The sequence below is a fragment of the Bos javanicus genome, chromosome 27 (genome assembly GCF_032452875.1).
Source record: "Bos javanicus breed banteng chromosome 27, ARS-OSU_banteng_1.0, whole genome shotgun sequence".
Lineage (NCBI taxonomy): Eukaryota > Metazoa > Chordata > Mammalia > Artiodactyla > Bovidae > Bos > Bos javanicus.
This window is the reverse complement of record NC_083894.1, coordinates 35,532,672-35,555,846: the sequence shown is the minus strand read 5'-3', so window position 1 is coordinate 35,555,846 and position 23,175 is coordinate 35,532,672. Positions and strand designations below refer to the sequence as shown.

Below are 23,175 nucleotides of genomic sequence, written 5' to 3'. Positions count from 1 at the left end.
GTCCCCTTCTCCTTCTGCCTTCAATCTTTCCCAGCATCAGGGTCTTTTCCAACCAGTCAGTTCTTTGCATCAGGTGGCCAAAGTATTGGAGTTTCAGCTTCAGCATCAGCCCTTCCAATGAATATTCAGGACTGATTTCCTGTAGGATTGACTGGTTGGCTCTCCTTGCAATCCAATTAGATGCCAAGATGGTGGAGGAATAGGACAGGGAGACCACTTTCTCCCCCACAAATTCATCAAAAGATCATTTGAATGCTGAGCAACTTCCACAAAACAACTTCTGAACACTGGCAGAGGACACCAGGCACCCAGAAAGGCAGCCCATTGTTTTCGAAAGGAGGTAGAACAAAATATAAAAGACAAAAAGAGAGACAAAAGAGGTAGGGATGGAGACCGGTCCTGGGGAGGGAGTCATGAAGGAGAAGTTTCCACACAGTAGGAAACTCTCTCACAGAAGGGTCTGCGGGGAGTTTTGGAATCTCAGAAGGTAACATAATCTGGATTAAAACACACACACGCACACACACACACACACACACACGCACACACACAGAATACACGCCCAGCTGCAACTGCGGGAAAGAGAACTTTCCTGTGAAAGGCTCTAATGTAACAACTTAACACACAGCCTGGCCTGCTCACAGAACAAAGGGTTGAGCGAGGTTGAGCGAACACTAAAGGAGAGCTGGCAGGCTGCAGACCAGCCCCTGTCTGCCCAGAGGCGGAGAGGCAGGCTTGCAACAGCCAGAGCTGGAAGGCAAGAGGATGCTGCAGTCTCAGCCCCAGAGACGGCATCTTCCACCAAACTATGAGCCGGCTTCCAGCTGCTAACCACGTCTTCCTGGGATCCTGGATGGTTGCCGTCCTCCAGGAGGGTCGCAGCCCGAGGTCAGCCCCCCAGAGTGGACACACGGCACACCTGAGACCGTGCTCTCGCTACGCACCCAGGAAACTGAGCGGCTGGGTCCGGGGAGGTGATTAAGATGCACGACCCTCCTGGGACAGTGCACTCGCCAAAAGCACCTGGTCTCCTGAGCTGCTCATACCTGGGAAGGGCATGAAACACACGCCCAGCCCACAGAGACTGAGCCAGAACTGTATCTGAGTGTCCCCTGTGGACATACGGGTCAGCAGTGGCCTGCTGCAGGGGCTCTGGGTGCAGCAGACCTGGGTATGGCATAAGCCCTCTTGGAGGAGGTCTCCATTAACCCCACCATAGAGCCACCAGAACTTAATGGGACTAGGGAAACAGACTCTTGGAGGGCACAAACAGAACCTTGTACACACCAGGACCCAGGAGAAAGGAGAAGTGACCCCACAAGAAACTGACCCAGACATGCCCGTGAGTGTCCAGGAGTCTCTGGCGGAGGCGTGGGTGGGTGGTGGCCTGCTGCAGGGTCGGGGGCACTGAGTGCTGCCCTGCTTGCACAGGACCTTTTGAAGGAGGTCACCATTATCTGCATTACCTCCACCATAGTTTGGCCTTAGGTCAAGCAACAGTGGGGAGAAGGCAATGGCACCCCACTCTAGTACTCTTTCCTGGAAAATCCCATGGACAGAGGAGCCTGGTGGGCTGCAGTCCATGGGGTTGCTAAGAGTCAGACAAGACTGAAGTGACTTAGCAGCAGCAGCAGCTAGCAACAGGGAGGGAACACAGTCCCGCCCATCAACAGAAAATTGGATTAAAGATTTATTGAACATCACCCCGCCCATCAGAACAAGACCCAGTTTCCCCCTCAGTCAGTTTTTCCCATCAGGAAGCTTCAGTAAGCTTCTTCTCCTTATCCATCAGAGGACAGACAGAATGAAAACCACAATCACAGAAAACTAACCAATCTGATCACATGGACCACAGCCTTGTCTAGCTCAATGAAACTATGAGCCAGGCTAGGTAAGACCACCCAAGATGGGCGGGTCATGGTAGAGAGGTCTGACAGAATGTGGTCCACTGGAGAAGGGAATGGCAAACCACTTCAGTATTCTTGGCTTGAGAACCCCATGAACAGTATGAAAAGGCAAAAAGTATGATACTGAAAGATGAACTCCCCAGGTTGGTAGGTGCCCAATATGCTAATGGAGAAGAGTGGAGAAATAACACCAGAAAGGATGAAGAGATGGAGCCAAAGCAAAAACACCACCCAGTTGTGATGTGATGGATGATGGAAGTAAAGTCCGATGCTGTAAAGACCAATATTGCATAGGAACCTGGAATGTTAGGTGCATGAATCAAGGCAAGTTGGAAGCGGTCCAACAGGAGATGGCAAGAGTGAAAATCAACATTTTAGCAATCAGCGAACTAAAATGGACAGGAAGAGGCAAATTTAACTCAGATGACCATTATATCTACTACTGTGGGCAAGAATCCCTTAGAAGAAATGGAGTAGCCATCAAGCCCATCATAGTCAACAAGAGTCCAAAATGCAGTACTTGGATGCAGTCTCAAAAACGACAGAGTGATCTCTGTTCGTTTCCAAGGCAAACCATTCAATATCACGGTAATCCAAGTCTATACCCCGACCAGTAACAGTGAAGAAGCTGAAGCTGAATGGTTCTATGAAGACCTACAAGACCTTCTAGAACTAACACCCAAAAAAGATGTCCTCTTCATTATAGGGGACTGGAATGCAAAAGTAGGAAGTCAAGAGATACCTGGAGTAACAGGCAAATTTGCCCTTGGAGTACTGAATGAAGCAGGGCAAAGGCTAACAGAGTTTTACCAAGAGAATGCACTGGTCATAGCAAACGCCCTCTTCCAACAACATAAGAGAAGACTCTACACGTGGACATCACCAGATGGTCAGTACCAAAATCAGATTGATTATATCCTTTGCAGCCAAAGATGGAGAAGCTCTATACAGTCAGCAAAAACAAGACTGAGAGCTGACTATGGTTCATCTCAAGTAGATTATAATATTAATAAACAACTTAAATCAGGAAAGCCTATTTTCCTTTTATTAACAAAGGGAAAATGAGGTTTAGAAGTGATAAGCAGCATACCTGAGGCTGCCCAGCAAAAGGGACTAGAGTTGAAATTCAAATCCCATCAACAGGTCCCAAAGCTAGAAGTTCTTGCCCTACACTGGTGGCTCCCACCATCTCCACCTCTGGTCATCTCAGTGAAAACTGAAGCTAGGAGACAGACCTGTTCAACCTCATCACAGAATGTGCATGTGGGCTGTTCCAAGAATGACCACAAATCATCATTAATATTGATTTAGTGGATTACAAATAAATTTTAGTGGTAGGTGATTTCACAAATACAGATCTAGAAAGTATAATACAATATAGTATAATATAATATAATGTAATATATTGGGTCAACCAAAAAGTTCATTTGGGTTTTTCTGTAATATGAAAAACTTGAATGAACTTTTTCGCCAATCAAATAATATATATAATATAATAATAAGGAGATACATTTATATACTTATTTATTTGTATATATATTCTATTCAGGTACATCAAAGTCTCCTGGGAAGTCAGTTTGAGCATTTGGAATGGAATTGCTGCTCTCACCAGAGCCGTTGCCTGCTCAGTGTTTATAAGGACCCAAGAGAATAAAGAATATTGTTAACAAAGGCTATTAATGGAAGAATAAAAACGGGTCTTCAGATGGCTCCTGAGTGCATGCCTTAAGAAAAAAAAGATGCAATTACATGACTTCCAATATACTCTTCTGCATTTTCCTTTTATTCTAATTTATGAACTTGCCTCAATCACTCAATTTAAGAACAAAGCCAGGCAAAATATATTGAGATCTACTGTCAACAGCTTCCTAGGAAATAGTTCATGTAATGTCATATCTTCCATATTTTAAAAAAATTTTTAAAAATGAATAATAGAGATAATTTTCCAATCAACTTTATGCCAAGCAACTATATAGGATGATTACTATATAAGGAAGCATTTGACCTGTCAAAAAAAAGATGTGTTTAAATAGCATCTGTAGAGAAGGCAGCTTGCCAGAATAATTTAAATATGCCTCAGGATGCTATATGAAAGAGAACTCTTTCTAGAATATTAAATTACTAAGAAGTCTCACTCTCATGATTTAGGTCTTTATTCTTGTTCAAAGAAAAGAATCATTGTGGTTAAAAATAGCAATGATAGTTTGCATTTATTAAGCTGTTTGGTTCTTTTCTAAGTTGTTCACCTACACTAACATTTTTAATTTTCATAGAAACTTTCTGAATAGGTAAAATTATTATCTTCCTTTTATAAATAAGGAAATAGAGACACCTAAACATTAAGTAACAAGCTTAAATTGAAAGAGGAAAAAATATATATTGGGTTGGCCAAAAAGTTCATTGGGTCTTTCTATACCATCTTACAGAAAAACCTGAATGAACTTTTTGCCAACCCAATAATTCCTCCTCTTGAAAATGATCTGTACTTCATTTTCATGTTCTCTGTTTCCCGTATTCACAGGTCGAATTATATTTGAGAATTATGAAGCCTCAGTCATTTTCTAGATTTTTTTTTTTTGCAATGTTAAAATCAACCTTTATCAGTAAATTGTGCGTTTTGCTATTCTCTATTACATTGCGAATCGAATAAGGTCAATGTGCTTCTGTAAGTGGGTGAGGCTCCTGTGACAGTGGTATTAAACAGGGAGATCTCTTGTGACATGTTGCAGAGAAAAGTCACTTACTCAAGGCACAGTGGGGCCACGTGTGTCAGGGTGTCTGTGTCAGTCTGGTCCAGAGGAAGGCAGGGTGCACATTCAGGTGGCTTCTGAGATTGGAAGGCCACTGTCTTCTTAAGGTTTCTTGCCTGTCTGGTCAGGCCTGAAATTTCACCTTTCACATTGTTTTTCTTCAAATGTTGAAAGCTTTTTAATGTCAAACATCCCTATTAAAGAGCCAATACTGCAGGAAGCATCAGACAGCCGTGACTTAACAAGGGGTTTGGCAGGCTGTCTGCTGAAGGCAAGATAAAGACCCAGTCATCTGAGATAGATGTCTACAGGCAGGCAAGAGGGATTAACAAGAACCAGAAGGACACCAAAGATAACATTCAAGCACCCGACAGCTGACTTGTGTGTGAACGATAGCAAGAGAGAAACAGGGAGGGAGAACGATCTCATTCATAATGTGATTCAAGGAAGATACTGACAATTAGGACTTTTTCTTCATTCATATTTCCCCTTTGAATCCTTCTTGGATGAGGTCTCTTGAAAATGACCAGCAGTTTTCCTCCTGCTTCCTGGGGCCTTTTGGTTGACCCGTTAGCCAGGACAGCTCTAAAGCAAAGGTCACCAGGGCTGCATTTGGACCTCTAGCCCATGACAAAGGAGTTGACAGTCACTGTGTCCTCAGCTGATGCAGCTAACAAGCTAGGGACATGATTCTTTGATAGCTGTAGCTCTATCAGGACAATTCTTCAGGGAGATCACATGGCCTGTGATTCTCTAGTTCTCGGGGACAAATGAGAGATGGCCTGGAAGACACATCTCCACAAGGCGGAGAGAGAAGGGAAGAGGCACACATCTTCTTTCCTTTACATGCTTTCTAACAGCCCCCATGAGTTTAATTTAACCCATTTGAGTTTAATGTAACTCCTTGGTGACCTTGATGCCATTAATCCACAACTTCACCTTAGGGGTACAGTTTATTTTATGGATGAAGCAATCTGTCATCAAAAGTTGTATTGTAGGAAAAAAGAAAACACATTTTATGAGAACATTTTACATGAAAAACCTACAGCCCTGCTATGTTATTAGTTGCCTGTATAAGGTAAGATCTATGGCATAGCCCGTGGGACCCAAAGGAAAAAGCACATTTCATGTTCTATAAATTCCCACTTGTATCACATCAATATCCAAGCCAGGAAGAGGGTATTTCCCCCATGTGTTGGTTTATAACATATGATTATAGATATCTTGAGTATCGTTCAAATAGTAGATGACTTCAGAGTAGGTTTACTTATTTCTCTTTTCTTAACATTTAGATCAAATCACAAAATCAAAAATCAGTTCAATTCTTTGGGTTGCTTGTCATTTTCTAGTGAGTGTGTGTGTGCAAAGTCGTTTCAGTCATGTCCGACTTCTTGCAACTCAATGGACTGTAGCCCGCCAGGCTCCTCTGTCCATGGGATTCTCCAGGCAAGAATACTGGAATGGGTTGCCATGCCCTTCTCCAGGGGATCTTCTTGACCCATGGATTGAAGTCACGTCTCTTGAGGCTCCTGCATTGTGGGTGGATTCTTTACTGCTGAGCCACCGTGGAAGCCCATTTTCTATTAGCAGTCATAACAATAGTGATCCCCTCCAAGGCAAAAATCAAGGCTGTCTGGGTGCTGATTTGCTCAAAATATGAAAACGTGTTGGGTCTTTCCCAGAAGTCCAGTGGTTAAGACTCTGTGCTCCCAGTGCAGGGAGCATGGCTCAATCCCTGGTTGGGGAACTAAGATCCCACATGCCACATGGCCTCAGGAAAAGAAAAGTATCCTCAGTCCTCTACCAGATAGAATACATTTAAACCATCTTCTGATCAAGTAGCTCTTTAAGTACTTAAAATGAACTACTCTGTTACTTCTGAATCATCACAGTAGGATGACAATTTTCCAGTCCTTTCTTGGGTCAGGCATCCAACATGGCTAAAAATTGTCTTTTAATTATGGGGAATACATTTAGTCCATAGCTTTAGATTTTATTTGTTTGCCAAGAGCTTTTGAAGATGTTAAAGCTTTTTGCTTCTTGATTCCATTTTCAAGGCTTCACATTTATACTATTTAAGTAAAGAATTGTTTTAGAAAATGTGTGTTCTTTGTTTAATTGACTGTTAGATATCCTGCAGTCTGCGCCTGCAAGCAGTGGGCTGAATTCAGAAGGTTAAGTGTTTAAACATTCTGTACGTCATAGTGATTCTAGCATGGAGTAATATGAATCTTCTTTATTTGGGTCTGCAGCCAGCCCTGATCCTAGGAAGTTTCCTTAACTGACGTTCACAAGGAAGAGATATTCCACAGTGCAAGTCTAAGTTCGGATACAGCAGCAGTCCTCCTGTTATCCTTGTGATGAGTAGCATGATGAAATGCAGTGATTTTCAAACTCTTTTCCACCAAGCTCAAGGTACCTTATTGGAGTACCCTAAGCGCTATGCTTGGAGTTTGATGGTCTGGCTGGTATTTGAAACCTCTAGCCCCCATTTTAACTCGAGTAGCTGTGCTTTGTCAATCTTATATATTAATATGTTTCACATTAACAGTTTTTATTTTTGAAAACAGGGTTCTCCTGCTTTCTTTCACTCCTATATTTCTTTTAAAAGCCCTAGTGTCGTCATTAAAGTCAATAGCTTTGAATTCAGAAGTAAGCAGTTTCAGGTCTCTTTATCCACTTGCTAGTTCTATAGATTTAATGTCTTTGAAGTAGGGTTTTTCTCATCTGGAAAATGGGCTAATAATGTTCATAAAGTGGTTTTGAGGATTAAACATGAGAACAATGACCTTTTAGCAAAGCTTTCTTCTCTCTAGTTCCTCGATATCACCTCTATCAGCTGGGGTCTGCTCGGAGGGGTACAACCACCATGACTGACACAAAAGGGGCACTTATAAGAATTATGGCAACTGGTGAGGCAGTGTTGTAATGCTTTTTCTTCTGCGTCTAGTGTTGGGCCTGAAGTCAGTAGCTCCGGCAATCAGAAAGGAAAGATGGCCATGAGCTCCAGGGAAGAGAAAATTGTGAGGGAGAGCTGGAGCCCGTAAGGGCGACCTGGGGTCATCCAGCCCCTCCAGGTCAGGTGGGCTCTAGCCTTAATGATGTGGGTGACATGTAAGACAGGCTGGGGCTTTATACCCAGTCCCCAAATCCACACCTGTCCTAGGGCTCAGTAACCTGGAAGGCAGAGCCAGAGCTGCTTGTGAGTCTGGCTCCACCCCATGTGTCAAGGTGAGTATCTCTAATATAAAGGGGTACTAACTTCCCCACCACTCTCTCTCTTCACCTACATTGCCTTCATGGATGATCTGACCAGCCCTACAGCTGTAACCTGGAGAAGGAAATGGCAACCCCTCCAGTACTCTTGCCTGGAAAATTCCATGGACAGGGGAGACTGGCAGGCTATGGCTATGGGATCGCACAGAGTCGGACATGACTGAGCGACTTCACTCACTCACTCACAGCTTTAACTACCACCTAGATGTAGATGAAGCCTTGTTTACCAGAATGTTCCTTGCCCTGACTTTTCTGTATATGTTGACATGCTGGAGCTGGAATCTCACCGACAGGCCAAGCACACCAGGGGCCAGTGACAGACTGGCTACTAGATGGTGGCCGTCCTTGATGGTCATCTGGAGTGAGAGCTCATAGTATCTTCACAGCATTGCTGCTGCCAATCAGAATGGATCATGAGGCAGGTTCCATTTGCTGCTAGATGCCCCAAAGGAATGAGCAGAGTTCACTGAGATAGAATTTAACGGGGATAAACAGAAACATCCAAGTCATCAAGTATAGAGTAGAGGAAATGAAGATTTGGCTTAGCAGAAATCCATGTGGAAAAGACTTAGAATTGATTGCTAGCAGGTTCAGTATGAGTATAGATTACAGTGGGTCAGGGGTGCCAGACACACACACACACTTAAAGCTTTAAAGATATTGATAGAATTAATGGTGCACAAGAGCTGTGACAGCCCTGCTGTGTTTTGTATTGATGCAGCCACACGAGGGTCTTGGACTTGAGTTTCAGGGTCATGGTTTGAAAATGTTATCAACAAACAGGAAATTTCATTCATAAGGTAATAGAGATGATAAGGGGAACTTGAAATTATATTTTAATGAAGAACACTGTCAAAGTATCAATGGATGTTCAACCTGGTAAACAGAACCTTAGTGGATGTGATCGTTTTGAGAAGATGCGAATAAACTTGTGCACAAAGCAGAATTCGGACAAGTGGGTTATTTGAAAAAGGAGAGCTTCCAAACGCAAGTGGACACCAACAGTTCTGCTTGGAAAACTCTTATGTGACGCCCATGGGGTTTTGGACTAGACCAGTGGTTTCTCTAAAACTAGCACCTTCTGAAGCTCTACAAAATGCAGACTTCCAGGTCTCACTCTAGATTTTCTGACTTACAGTCATCTGGGGTAAGGCCTGGGATTTGTGTTGTTAATAGCTCCCACATAATTCTCTAGTGGCCCGTGTGGGAAATACTGGACCAGTTGAACTCTAAAGAACCTTCCATAGTTCTGTGAATCTATTGTTCCCAGTTGTCTGTCCCATGCACAGTGGGAGGAGCAGCCTGAGCAGAACGGATAGGTTCAAACCCAGCTGTGTCTCTACGTGGCTCTGTGAAGGTCACTAAGTTGCCCCACCTTGGTTTCCTCATCTGTTAAAACAGGATAACAGCCGTGCCTGCTTGTAGAGTGTTGCTAAGAATAAATGAATCCAACAGTGCTAATATATGACATACATAAGTGTTAGTTATTATTTTTCATTCCAGAAGATGATGCATCCATTTACAAGACAGTTTGATTCATGAATATTTAAGAGTCAGAGAAGAAGGAAATCATTCCAAACCAAAGACCTTTTCTTTTCATTTTTGCTTTATTAATTATCTTTTGAAATGGTTCTAGCTTTCGTAAGCATTAAATATACAGAACATATGCAAAAATTTATGTGAGTGATTCAAGGTTATCAAAGCATAAGTAGGAATATAAAGTTTACTTTCTAGGAATGCAAAACAATAGAATTTGTAGAGAGTAAATGAGAATAAACTGAAGTCTCAAAAAGTTGGCTGAGATTTCTTTGTGGAACCATGACCATCCAACTTTATTTTTTAAGAAAGTGAAATATACAGGTCTTAGGTATATAATCTGATGACTTCTGGTAAATGAATATACCCTGTAGCTACCATCCTAAGATATAGAACCATTATGTTACTTTGGAAAATTCTCATGTCCCCTTCCAGTCACTCCCTACCCGCAGAAGGCAACACTACTCTGAATTCTAACATTATGGAATAGCCGTGCTGTTCTTGAAATTTATATAGATGAAATCACACAGTATGTTCTCTTTTCTATCTGACTTCTTTACCTATATGTTATGTTTTTTATTCTAATTTATGTTGTTCATAAATCAGTAGATTCTTCTAATTTTCAGCTATTATTTCATTGTATAAATACATTACCATTTGCTTATCAATTCTTGTGTTGAACATTTTGAATTTTGTCTATGATGTATAAAGCTGCTATAAACATTTTTGCACAAGTCCCTTTTTATACTAAGTTTTTGTTCCTTTTGGGTAAATGTCTAGTAGGATTTCTGAGTCACAGAGTAAGTCTAAGTTTACAAAAAATTGAAAACTTTCCCATTTTACATTCTTCTGTATGTGGATTTCGGCTGTTCCATGTGGTTATTTACATTTGGTATTGTTTTATTTGATATTTATTTCTTTGTTTGATGCTAGCACTTGTAATAGTTACGAGATGATTTTGAATTTTTCTTTTACTTTCATTTCCTGGTGACAAATGATGCTGAGCACCTTTTCATTTGCTTATTGATCATTTTTATATCTTCTTTTATGGAATATCTGATCAAATAGTTTGTCCTTTGAAAAAGTTGAATTTTTTGTCTTTTTATTATTGATTTGTAGGAGTTAATTATATATTCTGGACAGAAGTCCTGAATCAGATATATGAATTGCAATTAATTTTTCCCAGGATGTGGCTTACTTGGTTTTCTTGATGTGTCTTTTTTAAGCAAAAGCTTTTGATTTTTTGTAAAATCCAATTCATCTTTTAAAAAATATTTGCTGTATTTTATTTCTTAAGAAATCCATGCCTATTCCAAGTTCACAGAAATAATCCCCTGTATTTTTATAGAAGCTTTATAGCTTTACCTTTATATTTGAGTCTATAATCAATCTTAATTTTAATGTGTACTGTGATACTGTGATGTAGAGATTGTGTTGTTTTTTTTTTTCCTGCACTTATTCAATTATCCCAGCCCCCTTTTCTCAAAAATGTTTCATTTCTCCCATGGAATTGCCTTGATACCTTTGTTGAAAATCAGTGAAAGTTATCAAAAGATAGAAAATACCAGCTTTTAGATAATTAAGTATTGGGGATGTAATGAACAATATGATGACTATAGTTTAACTCTGCTATATATTTGAAAGCTGCTAAGAGTAGATCCTAAAAATTTTCATAACTAGGACTTTTTTTTTCTTTTTCTGAATCTATGTGAGGTAATGGATGTTAACTAAACTCATTGTGGTAGTCATTTAGCAATATATATATGTCAAGTCATTATTGTGTATACCTTAAATTTACACAGAGCTGCATGTCAGTTATATCTTAATGAAAGTGAGAGCAAATCAATTGATTCTTTGGGTCTAGGTCCAGTTCTGGACTCTCGTTCTGTTGCGTTTATGGCTTTTGTCCATTATTATGTTTATTATTGGCATAATATTGTTCATAATATTTTCTTATTATCCTTTAAAAATTGTCTGTAGCTTTTGTACTAAAAATAATCCTTTTATTTTAGTAATTTTTATGTTGCCTTTTTAAAAAGCATTCATCAAGCCTGCTAATGGTAATACTTGCTTAATCCTTTCAAAGAACAGATTTTTTGTTTGTTTTTTGTTTTTTTGGTAATTTGCGTTATATTTAATTGACATCGGTATATTATTTCTTTCCTTATATTTGATTTTGTTTTAATTTTCTTATCATTTTCTAGTTTCATAGCATTTAAACTTTGACCACTGAGTTTAAGCCTTTCATTCTTTCTAACACAAAGCTATGTATTTTCCTTTAAAAACTTATTACACTTGTCAAAATATCTTCTGATTTCTCTAGATATTTTTCCCTATGGTGATAATAGGTTATTTAGAAGTATTTTAGGTCTTTTTATAAATAATATTATTTATCCTTATTGATTTCAATGGTAGTCAAAAGAAATCACAGTACAAAATGTAATTATTTCTAATTTAGTAAGAATTGTCAATGGCTTAGCATATTCCCTAACTTAGTTTACTTGCTGTACGCTTGAAAATATTGTGTATTCTCCAGTTGTTGAGTGTAGCATTCTATAAACTCTGGTACAATATAATTGATAGTTTCATTTAGATCTTTTAAAATTTACTAATTGTTTTATCTTACTGTTCTGTCAGCTACTGAGATAGGAGTGTTAAATCTTCTATGGTTATGGTGTCTCTGCCTGTACTTCAGTCAGTTCTTACCTCATGTATCTTTATGCTTTATTAGTTAAATTGCATTTAGAACTGTTAGGTTCTCCTAATGAGTTTCTCTCTTTATTATTACCAAACATCTTTATCTCTGGAAATCCTTTTTGTCTTGAAGTCTGTTTTGTTTGATTTTAATATAGGTACCTTCACTTCTGGGTTAATCAAATACTTTTTAATCATCCTGTTTTATTTTCTCTAGAGTCTCCTAAGCTTTATATCTTTGTATTTATTTCTAGGGGATTAGTGTGCATTCATAAATGACCACTGTCTATATTTAAGTTAATATTGGTAAATTTATTATTTCTTAATTGTTAATTATATTTTATATAAAATATAATGAGCTTCCGACAATACTGCTTACTCTTATTCGTTCTTGTCACATATTGGGTTGGTCAAAAAGTTTGAGTTTTTCATAATATGTTACAACTCAATATTTTTACATCTGTATACAGAATAAACAGCACGATACAAGCAGAGTATTATAGTTTTTGCTTTAAATACTATCTCTAAATAAACTTGGAGCAATAAAAAAATACCAATAGTAATCATTTATGGTGTTCTTCATTTTTTCTGTGGATATGAGTTTGCATCTGATGTCATTTGCCTTCCAACTGAAGAACTTTATAAGCATTTCTCTAGTGCAAGTCTCCTGGCAGACCATTCTCTGTTATTTCATTTATCGAAAATGCCCTTATTCCACTTTAAAGTTTGAAGGGTATTTTTGCTGGATATGGAATTCTAAGTTGGCAGTTGTTTTGTTTGTTTCCCCACTTTTTGTTCCTTAGACCATTCATGCCCATTTCACTCCTGGTCCTCTCTGTTTGCTATTTGCCCTGTACTCTCCCTGGGCAACTCTTTAACCGGTTCCTCACTTCACAGGCTAATTCTTGTCTCTCCAGTTTCATTTCATGCTACTCAGAGATCTCTGTTAACCATACTATCCAAAACCCGCCTTCTTTGTGACTCTCTCATTTTCCTGTTTACATCCTCTGTAATATTTCTACAACGTTTGTATTTGTTTCCTTGCTTTTTGTCTTTCTACGTGAATAGCTCCGTATGAAAATTTACTCTATATTCTCTTATATTCTTGGCATTTGGTGAAATATCTGGCATCATAATAAAGGCACAAGGATGTTTCCCTAACGTAGAATGAATGCACCTGAAGCTAAGGGGCACCCGAAGTCTAGCTCTGCTAGAACTGAAAAGCCACAGTGAGTAGTCACACTGCTGAACTCTCCAGGACCATCTGCTTCACACACTGTGCTAGGGAATATAAATTTAAAAGTGAACCATCTTCAGGAAGCTTTTCCAGATTTTCTAAGTCGGAAATAATCTCCTCCTCTAGTTCTCCTAACATTCCACTTCATTCTGACTGTAGTACTTTTTGTGGTTCACCTTGTATTATTGCTGTTTTGTACACATATCTTCTGGAGAAGGAAATGGCAACCCACTCAAGAGTTCTTGCCTGGAGAATCCCATGGACAGGGGAGCCCAGTGGACTGCTGTTCATGGGGTCGCAAGGAATTGAACACGTCTGAGTGACTAAGCACAGCATACACATCTTCCCGCTGCAACTGGATTGTCAGTCCTTGCAGGCAAGAATGGTATTTCAGAGCACACAGTGGCAATACAGCAGAAATTAACTTTTATATCTGCAGAGGTTTGGGTATACACATAAAATGGCATTGCACTGAAAATGAATAAGAAAGTTAGCATTTTTGTTTAATAAGATTCGCCATTTCTCTGAGGAAAAAGGAGCTGTATAATTCCAAAGTAATTAGGATTTCAGCTGAACATTAATAAAGCCCTAAGTTCCCACCAAGGACACTGTGTCATGTGTGGGGGAGGACTCCTCTGCCCCTTCTCTGCCTTTGTTCTTGTTTATATGCACTGCCTTTCTGGTTTATGCTCCCTGTAGTTTGCATTGCAATAAAGTGCCAAATATTTCCTGCCCACGCTTCTGTTTGGCTGCAGAGCTGGAGAACTGTAATGGAAAGCAACAGATCCGAATATTTTTTAGATTTGTTGGTGCTCTTAAAAATGCCTATTTGAAAACATAAATATTTATGCCTCTTGCCACACTTCACCTCCATTCGTTGTGAGGAGACCGTTGATGAGTCTGTAGTCTGAAGAGGACCCATATAAACACTGGTTACCATTTATTATGATAAGATTGATAGAGAACTCTGGAGGCAGGAATGCCTGAAGCTAGCTTTTATATTTTGATTCCATGCATAAAAGTGGAGATAGACCAGCCCTGGATAAGCATTCAAACAACTCACATGCAGGTTCTGATAACTTACTGCCTCTGGGTTTGGAGACTGTGATAAACTTTCTGAATCATGCACACCTGTGAGATGGAAAAACCATGGAACCACAGCTCTTCTTTATAGAATAACTTTTTTCTTTAAGACCCAGTGTTGTTCTGACAAATTCAAGCTACCAAAAGAAGTATGACTCTATGGGATGGCACTTTTTAAAATGTGTGTGTAGTGTATTAGAGGTTAGAGTTACAAGTCTAAAACTTCTTGTATAGTCTCAGGCCCCATCCAAGTTTTATAGGATCAGATCCTTCAGATGCTGTGCCTAGGGATCCGTATTTTAACACCATCACCAGAGCATGTTCTAGGATGTCCAGGAGTCTTTGCTTGAGGGAATAGAGAGACAAGAATTATGTCTTTCATCTCTGATCTGTCAGTCTGTGCCTGGAAAGTTTTGAGTCCCTTAGGTTGCTTCTCCAGAAGATACTGTGGTTTCATTGCTTTTCTCATAACTGAATTGATTCCTCATTGAATAATTAGTAAGTCAATGTCCAATTATTCTGTAATTGAAGCTAAAACAAAACAACGACTTAATTCATACTCTGGCCAGATCAACTTATCATGCCATGTCAAATAGATTTCTCGGAAACATGCATTGAACTGTAGGAATCTTAAAGTCTACAGGAAGTTCTACCCTTTGCCACATATGGACACAAGATCAATTCTGATGACACCACAATGTTCCACAAACAGGGCTCATTGGATATCATCAGAACTAACTTTATTTTTGCCATCCACCGCCCTTTCATGCCATCTCTGGAGGGTTAATTTTTTCCTACCCTTCGGGTATAAAGTGGAGTAAGTTTCATGAATTTTCACTCACTTTTAACTAGTAAAGAGTTCTTGACTTTCATTCTTAGCTACGTAGAAGCTCTATGTCATTAGCTGATATATCCTAGTGTCTTCTGAAAAAAAAAATATATACACAGCTTTGAGGTTGAGAATTATCTTTATTCGGTGGAATTTATGGAGGACTTTAGCCCAAGATACAGTCTCTCCGATATCTCTGAGGGACTGTTCCAAAAAAATAATAAGGGAAGAGCCAGGATATATAGGAGCTTTTGTTGAGAGAAAAAACATAACAAAACATGTATTTGAACATCAGAAGATTACTGCTACTAAGAAAAACAAAACATTTCAAGTTAATGATTTCAGTGCTTTTCCATCTCTGGGAAGATGCAAGAGTCTTGGCCCACTGAAGTCGTTTCCTTTGGTGTTCGCCTTTACCCCCTGGGGCCAGTGTCCGTTTTCCCTGTCCTGAATCCCCTCAGGCAGCACAGCAGCAGGAGCAGCTGCAGGGCCGATGGCTCCTTTGTTGACTGAGATGGCGAGTGACATCCTTTGTTCACACAGGATAGAAGATAATTTTTAAATAACTCTGAACTTAATTGAAAGTGAGTTTCTCCCCTCCCTCAGGTCAGTTCTGCTTGGGCTGCCTGTTAGCCATGCAAAAGGAGGCAATAGGCTTCTCTCTTTTTCATTGCCCTTGGCTTTTGCTTTTCTTCCTTTCTCTCAGCTCAGGTTCCTCCAGGGCTGAGCGATGCAGGGTATCAGGTTAGAAAGGTAAGGGAGATAAAGGCTTACTTGATAGATACACAGACAAAGCTAGCCTAGATGCCATTTGACTCTTTCCCATGGGGTGATTTCTTGGCTTTTTCAAGAACTCAGCATTACTTGATACTTAACCTTAAGCTAAGCATCTCTTCCAGGGTCACTTTAAGGCCCTCGATGTCCAGCTGAACTCTATAGCCTTCTTCTGCTGAGGTCACATTGCTCCAACTGTTCATACATGGCACACACGTGGTCTGTGGGACACTTAACATCTTTTGCTCCAACAAGCTCTGAGAATACATGCCAGGTACAATCCTTCCACCTCTCTTACTTCCCCATCAGAGCAGCTAAGCAGTCACAGTCTCTCGCTCTTTGGATCTTGAGGATGGTGTCCAGTCCAGGACAGTCAAACTCAGGAAGGAATTTCTCAAGATCTCCGGGTAGTTCCACTGAATTCTTTTCCCAGGGGTGTGAGTTGAAAGAGAAGGAATCCCCCATCTGACATGGACAAGGGTAAGTCAAACTCATAGTATGAGAGAGCTCCCTTTGGTAAATTCTCTCTCTCTTCTCAGTCTCTTTTTTCAGACTGGTGATGAGTGGCCAGTTTAAGTTAGAAATTGGTTCTTGATCACTTCTGTTGAATGCCCTGAACTGGGACTCTTATCTCTACTTTAGTCATGGTGGTGTAACTAGCATCTGTGTCTTAGAAATTCAACTTAGGACTTCGTCCAGGGCATTGGGAAACCGAGATTCCCTTATAATACCTCTTTGCAATCATATAATAACTAGTTTATGTTGATTATTTGTTGTGTAGCAGACACTGCTTTATACCTTATCTTACTCAGTCCTCCTCACAATCTTATAAGAAAACAGAACTTCAGAGAAGTCAAGTAATTTTTGTAAAGTCACTCAGGTAACAGATTGCAAAGTTCTTCCAACTCTATGCATTACTTTCTTTTTAGGAAAATAAGAATGATATTGCCCCTTAGAAAGAAAATATTATGCATTCATCAGGAAAAATGCTATAACTGTTTAATATTCTGGGTTTGACAATGGGAAGAGAGAATCTTGGAGTAAAATTAACCAGAAGTTTCACTTGCTAAGCACTTGAGTATTTATATTCCCTTAATTCCTATAAAACTTTGTGATATGGATGGCTTTGTCTTCATCTCATAGATGAAAAACTAAAGCCAGTAAGAAATTATGTGACTTCCTCTACACTACACAACCAGGACTATTTGGAGCCAAGACTTAAAATCTGAAGTCTCAGCCATGACACTGAAGCTACTTTTTCTCTCCACTCTGATGGGGACACAGCAGCAGAAGGAATACGAGCTGTGGTGGATGTTTGGCTGAAGTTTCTTTCTAACACATTTGACTCTAGATGAATCAGTATTATATAGCAGTCAAGGTTTTTTTTTTTTTTTTTTTTTGAACTACCGTTCATGAAAACAAAGAGCATCTTATATATCTTGGAATCCCTAATATCTGGTCCAAAGTTGACACTCTATTGCTGGATGAACTAAATGAGTAAACAGATGAGTGAATAACTTTGATTGCAACTCTCTGGTGGGAAGTGATTTTTCATGTGACTTAAGTTAGTTGAGGCTTCCCTGGAGGACCAATGGTTATAACTTCACCTACCGTTGCAGGGGATGTGGCTTTGATCCCTGGTCAGGGAGCTGAGGTCACAAGTACCTTGGGGTCAAAAAACCAAAACATAAAATAGAAATGATATTGTAACAAATTCAATGAAGACTTACTTTAAAATTATCCACATTAAAAAAAAATCTTTAAAAATAAATAGATTAATTAATCCTTCTCCTGGGTATTTGCATTTCATAAGATAATCCTGGGAGAAGAGTTGACATGAATGATATAAAAAGTTGAATTTCTGATTCTGTGATTGGAATAGAGGTGGAAGAGGAATTGAGACAGAATTTTTCTCTGGAGTCTCAAATTTCATTGCAGAAACAGTAGCTTACCACATCTGTCTGCCTTAAGGAAAAACTAGAATGCTTATTTGGATTACAAAGTATCCAGAAACATTTTACACCAAAAAGTATGTCCTGATCATTTCAGTCATTCAGCAATGAGACAGGCTGCTTCCAACGTATTCACAGTCAGCTTCTGCTAAGGAACCTGCTGGTTGGGTTCTTGGGAGGAGGGATTGAAATGTTACTGGTGGGTTAGATCGGGTGGCTTCTAAGATAGTCTGTCCCTGAACGTTCGGAGATTCCGGGATTTGTTCCTGTGGTTGATGACAATGATGCAGCTAACCAGGTCTGTGTGTCTGTCATCCACAGGTCTGAGGCGCAATTACAGATGTACCACCTGCAGTGTCTCTCTAAACTCAATAGAACAGTATCATGCCCATCTGAAAGGATCCAAACACCAGACCAAGTAGGTACTTTCATGCTTTTGCTCTTCAGCCCTTTTGTATGTAACCTTCAGTATGATGAATGAAGGCTAACCGCTTTACTTATTGCAAAATAAGTAGATGAAAACTACATCTCTGATCTCCAAGGTTCCCTTGATGTTTACGCCACTCAAGCCTACAGAGCTTGCCTGACACTGCTTGAAGAGTGACTTTTTCCTTTTTTTTGGATACAGTGATGACTTTTTTTTTTCCCCATTTCTTTCCTTCTTTTCAAGGACAGTAAGCACATTTGTATGAACTTCCCAGAAATCTTTAAGTCTATTAAATGTTTTAAAATAAACAATATAATTTCTCTTAATACTTTGGGGATGGACCAGGCCTCCTTGTTGTGAAGTCAAATTCTATGCATGCCTTCTACCACTTTCTGTTTCTAGAAGAGTATGGTTGATCAGTCTGGAAAACTAACAACTCTGGAATTTTAAGTCATTCACATGTATAGCTATTTTCAATTGAATGGAAGCTCATTCCACATCCCCCTCTGATTCTCATGATTTTATAGCAGAAAAAGCTAATCAGGCATTGTTACCCCTGTATACATACTGCTCATCTTTTTACAAACCCAATGCTTTTAGGTATTTTTAAAGTAGCTGCTAGAACTGCTAATAAAATCTAATAAAATAGGGAAAAATCAAAGGATATCTCAAAAAGATGCAATTTTCCTGAAAATAATTGTTTTCATTTCTCTCATATTCATAAGCAGAATCATTGAAACAGATTCGACTATATCAGGGCCTCATGAATAATGAATGACTCATTGGCAAACAATGATGGAGCTCCCATGTGTGTCAGACCCTGAGTGTGACCTGGGGAAGAAAAGCTGAGTGGACTTAAGCCTTCCTCTTGGGGAACGCTCTGCCAAGCTGGGGAAACAGTCATATAAACACATAGATCGTTCACTGTTACCATAAAATGGGCACCCTAAGCTCTGAGGACCAGGGACAGGGAAAGATTTCCAGGGACATCGACATAGAGGCTGAGTTCATAACAATGAAGTTGGGGTTTGATTTTGTTTTCTATTATCACTCAGTGGCCAGCACAGCACTTGATACATTTCTAGTGCTTCATGAACATTCCTGATGGGCTTCCTAGGTAACTCAGTGGTAAAGAATCGGCTTACCACACAGGAGATACGGGTTTGATCCCTGGATTGGGAAGAGCCCTTGGAGGAGGAGATGGCAACCCACTCCAGTATTCTTGCCCGGGAAATCCAATGGACGGAGGAGCCTGGCGGGCTAAAGTCCAAGGGGTTGTAGAGTCAGCCATAGCCCAAGGGGTTGTAGAGTCAGCCACGACTGACTTAGCGACTAAACGAGAGCAATACATTGCTGATGGCGTGAATGTGTGATTTTAAAAAGATAAGTAATGACTTTCCAAGCAGATAGGAAATGTCTTTGCAGAGATATTGTAAAGATGTGTAGATCACAGTGGGTCCGGCTGCAGTGGGGGAGTTTAAGCCCAGAGTTTCTGACTGACCTTTACTGACTCAGTTTTCCCTCCTTGCTGGGCTGTCGGGTGAGCCAAAGCTGCTTTCATGACTTGCTTTACTCTTATTCACCCCCACAGGGCTTCTATCAAGGGAAATCTTCCAAAGAAGTATTTTCTATGATTGGTTCCTGAGCACCTGCATTGATTATTAGGAGCTGCTATACCACCTGCCACCCCCAACCAAAAACATAATCTCTGCAGCATCGCTAATCATCACAGTGCATGCATCCTAACCAACATTCTAACAACACGCACACACTTTACAAGAAGCTGCAGCATGAAACAATCATCATTTAGGGCACATTTATTGCTCTTCGTGGGTAGAAAAAGGTAGACAATAATGACTTTAGGTGATAAGGATCATGTAGATAACTAACGCAGGTAGATAGCATCTCAGTTTTAGGAAAACGTCTACTTCTCTCTGTGTTCCTATAAAACTTCCTGTGATAGAACTTGAGCCAGGCATCAGTTAAGTTCAGTTGCTCAGTCGTGTCCGACTCTTTGCGACCCCATGAATCGCAGCACGCCAGGCCTCCTTGTCCATCACCAACTCCCAGAGTTCACTCAGACTCACGTCCATCGAGTCAGTGATGCCATCAAGCCATCTCATCCTCTGTTGTCCCCTTCTCCTCCTGCCCCCAATCCCTCCCAGCATCAGAGTCTTTTCCAATGAGTCAACTTTTCCCATGAGGTGGCCAAAGTATTGGAGTTTCAGCTTTAGCATCAGTCCTTCCAGTGAACACCCAGGACTGATCTCCTTTAGGATGGACTAGTTGGATCTCCTTTAGGATGGACTAGTTGGATCTCCTTGCAGTCCAAGGGACTCTCAAGAGTCTTCTCCAACACCACGGTTCAAAACCATCAATTCTTTGGCACTCAGCCTTCTTCATAGTCCAACTCTCACATCCATACATGACCACTGGAAAAACCATAGCCTTGACTAGACGGACCTTTGTTGGCAAAGTAATGTCTCTGCTTTTCAATATACTATCTAGGTTGGTCATAACTTTCCTTCCAGGCATAGTCACATCTATTAGCTTATTTTGTCCCCTTAACTATCTCAACATACGTATTGTGCTTAGTCACTCAGTCGTGTCTGACTCTTTGCGACCCCATGGACTGTAGCCCACCAGGCTCTCTGTCCATGGGATTCTCCAGGCAAGAACCCCGGAGTGGGTTGCCGTGCCCTCCTTCAGGGGATCTCCCCAACCCTAGGATCAAACCCAGGTCTCCCATATTACCCCCTGAACCACCAGGGAAGCCCAAGAATACTGGAGTGGGTAGCCTGTCCCTTCTCCAGGGGATCTTCCCAACCAAGGGATCGAACTGGGGTCTCCTGCATTGCAGATGGATTCTTTACCAGCTAAGCTACAACAGAAGCCCCAACATACATATTACTGACCTGTTATTTGATTTGAGAAAACCAAGGCTCAGAGAAGCTAAGTAAGTCAGCCAACACCCGACAAATGGCAGAACCAGGGCTGGACTCAGCAGCATCTGACTCATGCTTTTAATTAATTAATGTCATTCAGTCACTGCAGACAGGCTTGGGACACAGGATGTCAGGGACAGCCGGTAGAAGGCCCCATGGTGAATTTTGAAAAAGGGCATCGCCTCCCTAGTGTAATTTAATAAACATACATGACTTCAGAACAGTACATCACCTCCTGTGCTGGCTTCTTTTCAATAAACAAGAGTTTGCTTTTTTTTTTAACCACAAAAGTACGAGGTTGCTGTGCTTCTGAAGAGTGAAATGAGGGAAATGTGAAGAAAACAAGTGTCACAGCTCTGCCCCACTGGTCTGGTTCATTTGCTGCTATACTGAATCTGAGTATCCTGGCTTATGAGCCAGACTGCTCCATAACTGTCTTGTAATATTCTTGTTAGGTTTGGTTTCAAGTGTGTGGGGGCCTCCTTAAACAAGTTGAGAGCTCTTCCTTCTATTTCTAATCCCTGAATGAGTTTGTGGTAGACCGCTTCTGGTTTCTTATCTTAAAAACTAAGAATTCATTGGTGGAGTCATCTAGGCCTAGAGATTTATGCTTTGCTGTTCAGTTGCTAAGTTGTGTCTGACTCTCTGTGACCCCATGGACTGCAGCACTCCAGACTTCCCTGTCCTTCACCATCTTCTGGAATTTACTCAGACTCATGTCCAGTGAGTTAGTGATGCTATATAACCATCTCCTCTTCTGTCACCCGCTTCTCCTTCTGTCTTCAATCTTTTCAGCATCAGGGTCTTTTCCAATGAGTTGGTGATGGATTTATGCTATGGGAGTATTTTGATTAGAAAAGTAGTTTTTTTTTTTTTACTACCATACTGTTCATATTTTCTGTTTTTCTTATACAAGTTTAAATAAGCTGTCTTTCAATGAGTGTGTCCATTTTATTTACATTTTAAAATATATTGGTATAAAGTTGTTTACTTTATCACCTAATTTTATTTTTGATGTTTGTGGAATATTTTTTCTTTCTGGACATTGTTTATTTGTTTCTTCCTCTTTTTTTGGCTCAACTTTTTGTTAGAAGTTTATCATTATTAAGTTTCTTTTAGATGATCAGATGTTGGGGATTTGTTTATTTTCTTTATGTGCAGTTATTTTATGACCTTTAAAACATTATTTCCTTTTTTGCTACCTTTTAAGGTTTAATCTGCATTTCCTCTCTAGCTTCTTAATATAAAAGTGTAGGATCCATAATGAAAAAAATCTGAAAAAGAAAAAAGATGTATATATGCATATATATAAAACTGAATGACTTTGCTGTACACTTGAAACTAACACAACATTGTGAATTAACTATTGCTGTTATTGTTTAGTCACTAAAGTTGTGTCTGACTCTTTTGCAACCCCATGAACTGTATACATCAATATAAAAATTAGAAAAAAAAAAAGGTGTAAGTTAGCAATTTTTCAATGCTTTTTCTTTTTCTAGTATAAGAATTTCGGAGAAGGCAATGGCAGCCCACTCCAGTACTCTTGCCTGGAAAATCCCATGGATGGAGGAACCTGGTGGGCTGCAGTCCATGGGGTCGCTAAGAGTCAGACACGACTGAATGACTTCACTTTAACTTTTCACTTTCCTGCATTGGAGAAGGAAATGGCAACCCACTCCAGTGTTCTTGCCTGGAGAATCCCAGGGACGGGGGAGCCTGGTGGGCTGCCGTCTATGGGGTCACACAGAATCAGACAGGACTGAAG

At 40.1% G+C, this 23,175-nt stretch overlaps 1 protein-coding gene across 3 annotated transcripts in view; it reads left to right on the top strand.

The window, feature by feature from the left end:
* The window catches only part of ZMAT4 (zinc finger matrin-type 4), a 375,305-nt gene that overhangs the window by 300,060 nt on the left and 52,070 nt on the right, over positions 1–23,175 (top strand). For 2 of the 3 annotated variants that reach the window (XM_061404558.1, XM_061404559.1), the window contains exon 6: positions 18,360–18,456. The exons of the other annotated variant lie outside the window; for it this stretch is intronic. In XM_061404558.1, coding sequence (XP_061260542.1) covers positions 18,360–18,456 — 97 coding nt within the window. The remainder of the gene's footprint in view (positions 1–18,359; positions 18,457–23,175) is intronic. 3 annotated transcript variants of the gene reach the window in all.